The 12,559-nt window shown below is 41.1% G+C and overlaps 2 protein-coding genes across 8 annotated transcripts in view; both read left to right on the forward strand.

Annotated features, from left to right (window-relative positions):
• Positions 1–12,559, forward strand: part of ralgapa1 (Ral GTPase activating protein catalytic subunit alpha 1) — a 58,032-nt gene that overhangs the window by 35,191 nt on the left and 10,282 nt on the right. For all 7 annotated transcript variants that reach the window (XM_058090994.1, XM_058090996.1, XM_058090995.1 and 4 more), the window contains 4 exons: positions 903–1,026; positions 1,224–1,379; positions 3,516–3,674; positions 6,423–6,550. In XM_058090994.1, the coding sequence (XP_057946977.1) occupies positions 903–1,026; positions 1,224–1,379; positions 3,516–3,674; positions 6,423–6,550 (567 nt within the window). The remainder of the gene's footprint in view (positions 1–902; positions 1,027–1,223; positions 1,380–3,515; positions 3,675–6,422; positions 6,551–12,559) is intronic.
• LOC131140513 (uncharacterized) lies at positions 3,713–6,382 on the forward strand. Its single transcript, XM_058091009.1, has 2 exons — positions 3,713–5,231; positions 5,315–6,382. Exons 1-2 carry the CDS (start codon positions 4,364–4,366, stop codon positions 5,332–5,334), a joined length of 888 nt encoding a protein of 295 aa, XP_057946992.1. The 5' UTR covers positions 3,713–4,363; the 3' UTR covers positions 5,335–6,382.

Consider the following 12,559-nt stretch of genomic DNA (forward strand, 5'->3'; position numbering starts at 1 on the left):
CATCTCAACAACGTCTTTAGTATATGTGTATGTATGGTCTAAGTAAACAGAAAGACAATTGGTGAATATTCTTAGCACTTACTGCTTAACTCTTACAGCTGAAGTACAGTTTGGTACATGTGTACTCAGCAATCCAAGAAAATACTCTTAATATGTGAATACATCTTAAATGACATGGTTTCTTTGAACGCAACCCCTCATTGCACATAGACTCATCTACTCATTGCAAGTAGATTTCATTCGTGTGCTATCTTCTAGCTTGAGTTACATTTTCAGTTCCTCACTACATACATTTCATGTTCTGTCATTTATCTGTCCGTTCACAAAATACAGTGAAAATGGTGATTAAACATGATTATCCATCCATTCCTTTTATACCGCTTATCCTCATTACGGGGGCGGGGTATGATGGAGCCTATCTGAGCTGACTTCAGGCAAGAGGCGGAGTACACCCTGGATAGGTCGCCATTCAATTGCAGGACACTTAAATCGATAAACAACCATTCACACTCACATTCATACCCATGGCCAATTAAGAGATTCAACATGATTATTTCATTTGAAAATTTGATTAAAACGTTTAATCATTTGCCAGCCCTAATGTTTACATTTTCCTTTTAAAAGAAGTGTTTAATTTTCCCTTTTGGGGGTGACCAAAATTTACGGCCTGCCAAATGTCTCAATATATCCCTCAACATTTGCTTTTTCAGTGGAAAAAGTGAGGGGGGGGGCACACTTTAAAATGCAATTTTGTAAATTTCTTATGTCCTACATATCTGGAGGACATGAGAAAAAGCACTGCTTTAAACTGAGGACAATTATGCTTCTTAATTATTTTGTTAATAACTGTAGTAGTCATTTATAAACGTCCTGTTCTTGTATTTTCTCCTTTTATCTTCTAGCCGAGAGACTCATAAAATAGCTGTGTTTTATGTAGCTGAAGGCCAAGAAGACAAACACTCCATACTCACCAACACTACAGGCAGCCAAGCATATGAAGACTTTGTTTCTGGACTGGGTTGGGAGGTAATTATGAATTTAAAAAATCTTCTTTCTGCATGCTTGTTTGTATAAAATAATGTCTTCACGATTAAACAGATTTAAGAAGACAAGCCTTTGCCCTGATCTATAAATATACTTTTTTTTGGTATTTTGTTTTAATTGATGTGCCTTTTTCAGTTTGACACTGGAGTTACCTTGTTTTTTTAATGTGTGCTTCTCAGGTGGACCTCACCACTCACTGTGGTTTCATGGGAGGTCTGCAGAGGAACTGCAGTACAGGCCAGACCACACCTTACTATGCCACTTCTACCACTGAGGTCATCTACCATGTGTCGACCCGAATGCCCCACGACCAGGACCACAATCTCACCAAGAAGGTAACTAACACCTTTTTGAAACCTTGGGACAGCCAAGGGTTTGCAAAAGTGTGTAGAAGATAAGAAAAAAGCCATAATACTGCAAGAAAGGAGTTATTTGAAACATGCTGGTGCTAAAATGTGACGCTCCACTATTAAAGACCTCTAATTTAGATGATCTGGACTTCCCATGGCAAGGAAAAATGTCTCTCTTAGTGTATTTGTGCATGAGAACAACATTGCAAATAAATGCAGGTATTTCATGCAAACACTTCTGTTTGTTGTGTTTGTTCTCAGTAACTCCAATCATTTATTGCAATTACATCTGTATTTGTGCATGGTGTTGTATTAGTGTCAAAACAAGCCGATTTAGCGTGTTTGACATGGTGTGTGTTTGTGTGCACACCTGTCAGCCCCCAGGCTCTGGGCACTCTGCACATGGCCATAATGTCCCTTTAATCAGATCATACTTCCTGCTTCTTGGCCTATCATGTCGCTGCAGGCTTCTGATTGGATTATCACCGCCTGTGAGACACCATCCCTCTCCTTGATCAGCTGATGGCCCTATAAAACAACTCATACTCATAGATACACGCATGCACACACAATGAACCTAGTTAACTTGACATTAACGCACATTTATAGATAGCTTTATTCCCATTAGCCTTGGCCAAGTAACCACATGAGGCACATGAGCACACACCCCTCAGCGTGGCACATACATGAAGACAATGATTTTTGGACTCCTTTTGACCAAAATTAGAAGAGGCGTTGATATCACTAAAGCTTAGCCTGACCGATTATCTTTAGTATGGGGGGGTGTATATTGTAGTGTCGGCTGATTTTTTTTTTTTTCTTCCCCTCGATCTGCTCAAAACTGTCTCAACCAACAAGCGTAAATGTGTAAGGTCAACAGCCAGGATTGCAGAGCCTCGGACGCAATGATTGTCAGATGGAATGAAACAGTGGCCAATCAGGAAGCAAGCTAACTGAAGAAGACGCAAACAAAACAAACAAATTGAAACAGATTGCGCTGTCACACCTGTAAAAGGAATTGGACATTAATGAGGACAGTCCAATGAGTTTAGACGCTTATTTAATGTGTCATACAATCTGTACCACTGTGGAGAGAGCAAAAAGATTCCCATTACCATTACAGAGGCGTTAACAGATAAGCTAACAGTTAGCCTCGCTCTTCTTCTTTTTCTCTACTGGCAGTTTGAGTACAGTGAGGGTCATTGATGTCTCTCACAGGGCAGTCCAGGTACTACGTCAGGTCTCTGGAGGTGGGCAGAGTACTAAGAACAATAAAAGCACACCTTTTGTTGTGTGGGGGACTCATACCTAAAAATATTAGTTAAAGTTTTTAAATGTGTGTACCGGGCTTTAGACCATATACTGTGTCCACATATGTTGTCATGTACACACTGGCAGCAATTTATCAAGGCTTTCATGCTCTGGCACACACACACACACGTACTTTGCAGTGTGAGTTTAATCCATAGCAGGGTACTTGTCAAGCTCTTGCACATGGCTTGTTTTTATTTAGCGGGGATACTGGTATGACAGTGATGCTGTACTTTCTGAAATCCCCTCTTCATTTCAGGTTATGTCTTATGTGACCTGCTAACATGAAGCACAGAAACAAAAGTAATTTGTAGTGACATCAGTAGAACTACTTGGTAAAACACAGTGTCCAGAGCCATCCAAAAGTGCTTTCAGGGCTCACTTTCAAATGCGCAAACCTCATTATCTGTGTCACTGTGGAAGACTGGGGTTGTGTGTTTTGTCTGACATTGAGGTTAATGACAGAGCTATCACCAGCTGTGTGTTTGTAAATGCGTAACACATACAGTCATACAACACACTTGATTTGTCTCCTTGCTCATATTCCATCTTTCTGGACCTTCACTCCATCTTCTTGTCCACTCTCCATCTTTACACATTCACTCAATCACCCACAGGGCCAGTCGTCACATTACACTCGCATACATACACACAAACCATCACAAACCTTGCCTGTATGATGGATACACCGAGCCTGGCTCATTGTGTGTGCTTGGCATTAAGGTTCATAGTACGCAGTGTCTTATGTTAAATTCTAAGAGTAACATACCTTGCCTCAAAATGTCTGCTTTCTGTCTCTTCTCTATCCAGCTTCGGCACCTTGGTAATGATGAGGTCCACATTGTTTGGTCGGAGCATTCCAGAGACTATCGTCGTGGGATTATCCCTACTGAGTTTGGCGATGTGCTAATTATCATTTACCCGATGAAAAACCACATGTATTCCATCCATATCCTCAAGAAACCAGAGGTAACACAAACTTTTTGTCATTAACTTTCTGTCATACAGTACATGAGTTAAATTGTAGTAGATAGAAATCATTGAAGATGTCTGTTGTGTAACCATTCCACCCTAGAAAAAGAATGATTCAAATCATGAAGGGGCCAAATGTATACAGTAGATGACATTCATTGCCAGGATGAGTGACTCTGCGTTTCTGAGCAGAACTTTAAATGGGTTTGTTGAATATTTAATTGTGTTGCAGTTGCAGACAATCTGTTTTTGTAAATGCGCATGACAACGCAGACATGCATCCAGATTGTCTGACAATCCAAGGGAGAGTCATGCTGCTCTGGTTTATGTTTTAGTCTAAAACGCAGACATTAATACCACAGCACTGATAGTCTAAATGTATTTTAAACAAGTAACACAATAAAATGTCTTTTTTTTCTGTGTAACACAGACATAGACATAGATACCGCAACACTAATAACATAACCCTATTCTGTTTCATTCATCCTCCAAGCAAAAATATTGAATTACACTGGGGAACAATATTTTTTCAACTTTCTGTTGCATTGGATTTTTTAACTGATTCTGAATGATTTTTAGGTGCTGATTTCAAATCTGAAATTAGTTTTTCTCCATAAGCTCTAGTTTTCATGCAATTTGAGATAGATGAAATAGTCTAAATATATGAACTTACGTAACCCAAATCTATGCGTTTTGAGATTATATACATAGATTCCATTCCTGTTCCAGTTTTCAAAGGTTTGCCTTCATTAAACGATAAAGACATTGGACATGATACGAACGAGGAAGACAGTTGTGACAATGAATTGCCAGAAACTGAGTGGGAACAATCCGAGGAATGTTCTTCAGAGACTAAATCTCCCCCAGTCCCCAAGCCTCTTCACCAAACTGAACTGAATGACTTAGTTCGGGATTTAGGTCTTTCAAAGAAAGCAGCTGAGCTTTTGGCATCAAGATTACAAGGCAAAAATCTTGTTGATCACACTGTTAAAGTGTCATATTACAGAAAGCGCGACCAGCTTTTTGTGACCTTCTTTTCTGAAGACAGACAGTTTGTTTACTGCCATGATATCCCAGGTCTTCTCAAAGAACTGGGTGTTCCTCACTATGATCCAACTGAATGGCGGCTCTTTATAGACAGTTCTAAACACAGTCTCAAGTGTGTTCTTTTGCATAATGGCAATGTTTACGGGGCAGTGCCTGTAGGTCATTCAGTTCATCTGCGGGAAGACTATGATGACATCAGAATGGTCATGGAATTCTTAAAATATCGTGAGCACAACTGGATCATTTGTGTAGACTTGAAAATGGTAAACTTCCTTCTTGGTCAACAGAAAGGTTTCACCAAGTTTCCATGTTTCCTCTGCATGTGGGACAGTCGAGCACGAGACAGACACTGGGTCCAGAAGGACTGGCCTGTTCGTGAAACCCTTGAAGCAGGCATGCCAAATATCACACATGACCCAATTGTTGACAGAGATAGGATCATCTTTCCTCCTCTGCACATCAAACTAGGTTTGATGAAACAATTTGTCAAGGCACTGGATACCGAAGGTGAATGTTTCCAACACATAATCAAAGCTATACCAGGGTTGTCGTTCGAGAAGATCAAAGCAGGTGTGTTTGATGGCCCACAGATTCGAACCCTCATTCGTGATGATCAGTTTGTTACCAAGATGACCGCCTTGGAGAGGGCAGCATGGTTATTCTTTGTGGCAGTCGCTTAGAACTTCCTTGGAAACAACAAGGCAGAGAACTACAATGAACTTGTGAACAGAATGCTCCTCGCTTTTCGTGCTCTCAGGTGCAACATGAGCATCAAGCTTCATTTCTTGAACAGCCACCTTGACCAGTTCCCTGAAAACCTGGGGGCTGTGAGTGACGAACAAGGAGAGCGGTTCCACCAAGACCTAAAGATCATGGAAGAACGCTACCAAGGTCGCTGGGACAAAAGCATGATGGCCGACTACTGCTGGAGTATTAAACGAGATTGCCTAGATGAAGTGTACAAACGCAAAAGTTACAAACGCAAATTCCTGCCTGACTAAAATACTGTACTGACAGAAAGTGATAAGCGTTATTAGCTGTGATTGACTCTTATCTGAAGAACGTTGTAAATTATGCTTATTTCACGTTGCGATAAAGACTGTTTTCTGAGAAACGCTTCCAGAAAAACATATGGCACTTCTAACAATGGTGTACTTTAATCTAAAATCACATTTTAATGTTCTGTTTCTTTTGCCTTGTTATATATACTGATTTGTGGCTGACATTGCAATATCCTATAATAATGTTCGATTTTTTTCCATTTTTAATCAAAATTAAAGATTGCATAAAATCTGTAGCTTGCAGAAAAAAACTAACTTCAGATTTGAACTCAGCAGACTTAAATTGACTAAAAACAAGTCTTACTTTAAATGCAACATTTTGAGTGTTCCCCAGTGTTATCATTGAATCCAAAAGCAAGTTAGATTAGATATTCACTGCATCACTGTATTCAGTCACAGAGCAGGTCGGTCTTCATATTAATTCAATAAAAAAAGCCTCCTTTCTTGGGTGGATTCCTCAAGCAGAGTATTGAATTAAATCTGAAAAGAAGCATTGTCTCAATCAAATAAACAACTCTTTTTAACGTTTTGTTTTTTTTGTTGACTCACTGAGAGGGCTAACTGTTGACTTTTAAACAGTATATAGACAAATAGTTCTGCCAGTTACATTTGTCACAATACTTTTTTGTCACCATAGGTACCATTTTTTGGGCCACTGTTTGACGGCGCCATTGTCGACATGAAGATTTTGCCAACAATGGTCAGAGCGACAGCCATCAATGCCAGTAGAGCTCTGAAATCACTCATTCCTCTTTACCAGAACTTGTATCCTTTTAAAAAAAAACATCAGTACATGCATCAGGGTAAGTAACTTTTTACTGTTTTTTTATGTTGATTTGGCCTATTGGTAATATGGCAGTCGAAACTATCAGGTATGGGAAAACCAAGTCTTGTCAGAGAAAATAATTGTTTATAAGACATTTTCCCAAGTATTAGGTCATTGCCCAACTGCAGACTTTTCTGTCTTTGAAAATCATTCCCATTTACTAGAGATCAGAAAAAATGCATGTCTCCCGATCTCCAAGGCCTCTAACATGTAATGTCCCTCCAGATGTACTCGTTCCTGATCCTATCTATCCTGGTCACTCCCAATGAGAACCTCAGAACCCTTATTTTCTATACATTTATGACAATTATTTAATCAAAGAAACGGCACAAATACACCAGTTTACCACAGTAACTAAGAGGACCTTGATACTTCAGTAAACTACAGATGGGTGATGAACCTGGATAAAATGGCAGGCTCACACCAAGGGGTCACTCATTGTTTCACACACTCTTGAACTGAATCGGATACAGTCTCAACGGAACCAACTCTGAATGGACACGTTTATGGTGTGATTGTCTCCACATCTGCTAATTAACTGAAGCAATTATCAAAATATATGATTGCATCAGTCGTGTAGAAGCTATTGACTATGCTTCGGTCTGCTGGTGGAACTTGGCAGTGTGGAGTAGTGTCGGGTGGTACAATGTCGTCTGTGGGTTTTTTGGGCCTGAATGCTGTGGAGGACAGCACAGGCTCAGGCGCTGATTTGCCTCGGTGCCGGGTTGATGCTGGTAGCGACAATTAAAAACAACGCCATGCCATTTCTTTTGCAAACTGTGTAAATCACTGATGGGCACTTTATAAAGTCTTGCCAAAGGAACCTTTTGGCTAGTACTGTCCATAATTTGAGATAACTTGAAAAAGTAAAACGGGATGACGGTGGTGTTGGCCATGGAGGGGTAAGAAATACGGGAGGAGAATGTGAGTGTTGGGGGAATGCATAGCAGCATTGAAGAATCCATTTTACTTCACATCCACACAGTCAGATGTAGACACTGAGATTGTGAGGCTCAGTGAGGGGATTAGCTTGTAGGTGACAACTCCATTGTAATGTGTATGTGAGCGTGTGCACACGCACCTTCTTTCACATATTGATGTCTTTGTAAGAGTTTGCTTTTGTAGGACTGCATCTGTGTGTGTGTGTGTGTGTGTGTGTGTGTGTGTGTGTGTGTGTGTGTGTGTGTGTGTGTGTGTGTGACACGTGTAAGACCGGCATTCCCATCCATACACACAGTATGTGGGGTGAGTGATGTCACATGTCAAACATGCTACTTTAGAGATGTTTGTGCGAGTCTACTGGGGTCCTGGTGTGTATTGATTGGTGGCAGCAGCAGGTCGATGCCTCTGACAGCCTGAATTACAGTAATCAGTCATTATTGACTCCCAGTCTCCCTGCTGCACACACCTCTCCTCCTCAGTGTCTTTCTGCGTCTGTCACTTCTTTCTTTTCTTCTCTCCTCTCAATCTCTCACTCTGCCTCAACACTTCTCCGTGTGTTGTTCTCAAATTTTTCTACCCCTGTCTTCACATTTGGTCATATTTCTTTGTTCTAAGATGTCTAAATGTCTTTTATTTGAATTTGCCACATAAATGAGTAGAGCTGCAACTAACGATTATTTTTTTAGTTGATTAATCTGAAACTTGTTGTTGTTTCGATGAGGTGAGCTGAAGTCAAAAAGCTCCTCGGTCACAGAACCCAAGTTGTGGATAAGATCCGCCGAGAGTTCCTCAAGGCTCCGGGTTTTGACTAGCAGTCTCGGTTGACGCGCCTCTGGACCATCACATGGACATCAGTGCATCTGGATTATCAGACTGTGATGGTGGTGCCCCCTCTCCAAGAAGGTGGAGTGGAGTGTGTATTCCACTTCCCTGGTAGGGTCTTTTTGCATCAGCTCTTCCCCTTCAGCATAGTCCTGGAGGGAGTATTAGAGTTTGCCCAACAAGTAGAGATTACAAATAGATGTTACTATTGCAACAACACATCTTCGGTTGGGTAAAACTAACCTGTCTCCCAACGGTCTAAACCCAGGTCAATTTCCCTATTATTGGGTGAACAATCCAACACTTGGTGAATTCTCCTTCACAATGATGGGAAGAGCTGACATCAAAGGATCAAAAAGTCTATGGCGTCACTTTGAATGCTTGGCTACCACAAGCCGGTTATCCCTTTGGTACATTTTCTAACACCTCTTGCTTGAAACACAAAAAGCCAGAAGGTGTGCTGTCTGGACATTCATTCATTAATTTTCTACCGCTTATCCTCACGAGGGTCGCGGGGAGTGCTGGAGCCTATCCCAGCTGTCTTTGGGCAAGAGGCGAGGTGCATCCTGGACTGGTCGGCAGCACATATAAGCAAACAACCATTCACACTCACATTCATACCTATGGACAATTTGGAGTCACCAATTAACCTAGCATGTTTTTGGAATGTGGGAGGAAACCAAGTCCTCCGAGAAAACCTACGCATGCAAACTCCACACAGAGATGGCTGAGGGTGGGAATGAACTCGGGTCTCCTAGCTGCGAGGTCTGCGCGCTAACCACTCGATCGCCGTGCAGCGAGACATGGAGAAGGCAATTTGACTGTGTCCCTATTAGAGTCCTGTTTGGGGTGCTCGGGGAGTGTGGGGTACGGGATCTACTGATGCAGGCCTATTCTGTCCTTGCTTTCCGGATGCAAGCTGGTGTGGCTGTGAAAGAGTACGCTGGTAAACCTCACTCACTGATGCCTTAAGAGTCCCACTGAACATTGAGTTAAGAGCTTGTAGCTCAATGGGCACTCGACTCTCATTCTGTAGGGCTGGCTGGACCAGGCAGGTCCAGCGAGTACTGGACTAAGGCTGCACTTTGTCCCCGTTTTTGGTCATAGCTGGGTTCGGAATTCAATCCATTACATTGTGCATAAAGCAAATGCTACATTGTAGCATCAGGTATCCACACAAAGCGACTGATATACAAATATATATACTGATATACAAATGTAGGACGGAGGGGAAAAGACACTTGGCAGAGCTGAACGTGTCAATGGTTGTCTGGCTTTTTCTCTTCGCTTCCCTTACTTTTTTTTGTCTCCATGTCTCACACACTGTCTCCTGGCCCTCAGGGCAGTCCATCTGCCTTCCCTCTCGCTCTGATGTTTCATTCACCATGACCAAAGCCATCCAAAAGCACACAGTGCCAAGGTGCTGGGGCAGCTGTGTGTAAGTACAACTCCATCTTGCATATTGGCTCATTGCAACAACAAAAGCAATCCGTGACTCCTGTGAAGCCTGTTCATATACTCACATACCGCTGTCTTTATGTCATCTCGACTGTGGTTGCTGTGTGACATTGAAATGTATTATTACATTGTGGCTGTGACTGCCACTTTTCTTCTTTTGCTTAAACGGAATCACATTTTCACATCAAAGCTTATAACGGTGACCAGAGCCACACCAACACGACATCTCATTATGTATACCCAAACAATATTATATCCAGAGCTTTATCAAAATATGTTTTTATGAATTAAATTATATTGGAGCTGTCAGAGAGGTGCAGCATAACAGTATGTTCATGCTGTAGTATATTTTTCCAGCAGGGCTACATGATACTGAAAAACATGTTTCTTAGATTTCTGTTAACTTTTTTTAACTACTTAAAAGAAGCATTGCTGATATATACCAGTCATTGTATACACTATATAAGAAGTGGTCAATTAAACAATGGCATCATTACACACACATTTGCATTATATACAGTACAGTGGAACCTTGAAAATTCACAACAAAATTTTAGCTCTGTTTGCGTACAGTTTCTGGTTAGCGTACAATATGACAGGGTCTTGTCTTAATTCACTGCATGAGTTCACTTGTGTTTTTAATGTATTTTTGTCACATTTTGGCTGCCTATTAACATGCTAATACATATATAACAGAAACGAAAAGTCGGTTCTGTCACCTGTCTTTGACATCATTAGTGGTTGACTACGTGGTTCTTTGATAACTAACACAGTTACGCCACGTTTTTGCTTTTCTTAATCATCACGGCTGCAAAATAACTCACAATGAAGCCAAAGAAAGTTGCAAGCGCCAGCCAGTATTTTGATAAAGAAAGTGAGAAACACTATTGAATTCAAAAAATAACTCATGGCAAAACACAAAGGTGGTGTCTGCGTGGGTCACATTGTGTTTTTGTCAACAATCATGTCTTCAATCAACGTAAAAGTTAAATTATCCCTTTTAATTCTTCATTCATATGCATTTCAAAGTGTTTTCATGTAAAACTATACTGTAATTATCAATTGGATTTAATGACTTCTTAAGAGAAAAAGTGATTTGTTTAGAGTATGTTTTGGTTAGAGTCAGAACTTCTTGATGCTAACCAGGGTTCTGCTGTATACACATACAATATCATTGTCAATCAAGGGGTACAGAGTGGCAAACAATGGGGTCAACAGTATACTTTTATGTTGCTTGAAGTGCAGCATGTGTTAGTAAACATTTGCATGTGATAGGTGTTGGAGTGAGTTAAAAGAGTGAGATGCAGCCGTTCTCCATCTGCTACAACATGTGCTTCTGGGAAACAATGCTGGAGGGACACAAAGCTGCTACACAAAAACATACGCACACAAACAAACAAAATTGACATCACAACCAGTTTTAACAAAATGTTTGCATGCATGAATATTTCAAACATATGTCATCTTTCAATTAATGCTTGTTTTCAGTATGCTAATTTTACACATGTATAAATGCTTGGCACTTTCAGGATTAGAACTATTGTGTGTCTGTGTGTAGTCGTTGATTGGCAGGGATAGTGCTAATGTGGCTGGGGTCAGCATATGGCTTAGTGTGATAGCACTGTTGTGTTTGTGTATGCTGTCTGCGCATGTATGTGTCACCGCTGTTCCCTCTCTGTCACACTGTGTTCCCAGTGAAATGATGGCAGCTTTGGGCATGTAGCGCTATTATCCCCCCCCATATCCACACACATACAAAGACACACACACTAAGAGCAGCCAAACGCCTAGCGGTCTGCCTGGCTTCTCTTTGCCAGCTCCCTCAATAGAGCCCATTGTCCCGGTAAGACTACAATCTGCTGTGTCTGACAAGAAGAGTCTGTTCCTCACAATGATAGAAAGGTGAGGGCACAACCTTACAAATTGAAGACACTTTGCCATTGCTGATGCTGGAATCGGGTCATGCCACCCTTAACCCTCATTTAATGTCCAAAACACTGATTACCATACCTGCTTTGATTTAAAAAAACAAAAACAACAAAAAACCAAAGGGCATTATTGTTTGTCTTGTGGTCCTTGTCTTTGTCATATTTTACTCTCACAGATTCATCAGCTTTTTACCAAAACTGCAAACCCTACTTCTGTGTTTTGTTTTGGGTTTTGCATTTTTTATTTTTAAGCAAACGTTTTCCCAAATAATATCAATAAATTAAGGACACACCAATGTTTATAAGAAAAATCTCTGTCTTAAAAACATAGTCATGAACAGGCCAAAACAACAGGTGGTGGTACAGCCCAGCTGGTAAGGCCATTTTTTTAAAATTCTTAACAGAATCGTGACAAAGCTGCCTTGAGGGAGGCCAGTGTTCACCGGAAAAGGCTTGACTTACTGGCAATGTGAAACAAGCTCCTGCTCCGGTTATACATGGACCGAATGGCACGTAGTAGTGTGCCACCAATCCATACTCACTGAGCACCCTCCAAAGGACGCCGTGAGGGACATGGTCCAAAGTTTAACTCTACACCCTTGCACGGGTACTGGCTGGTGCATGGGAGTTTGTCCAACCATTTTAAGAAGCTACCAAAAGCAGAATCATGCCTCTTCCTGTTTTTCACGAGCCAATGTCCTTATCCCACAACTTAGTTAAGGAAGACAATACACTCCATCTCACGTTGTTGTTTTCCCCAAGGTTTTTTCCAAAATGCTTGCTCATGTGAGCATGTGT

This window comes from Doryrhamphus excisus, chromosome 13, assembly GCF_030265055.1.
Source record: "Doryrhamphus excisus isolate RoL2022-K1 chromosome 13, RoL_Dexc_1.0, whole genome shotgun sequence".
Taxonomy (NCBI): Eukaryota; Metazoa; Chordata; class Actinopteri; order Syngnathiformes; family Syngnathidae; genus Doryrhamphus; species Doryrhamphus excisus.

What these genes read in the sequence shown, in the direction of transcription:
- LOC131140513 (XM_058091009.1), top strand. Translation starts at nt 4,364, where the DNA reads ATGCGTTTTGAGATTATATACATAGATTCCATTCCTGTTCCAGTTTTC. An exon ending in CAAGGCACTGGATACCGAAG is followed by an intron (nt 5,232 to 5,314) that starts GTGAATGTTTCC and finishes GATGGCCCACAG; the next exon opens with ATTCGAACCCTCATTCGTGA.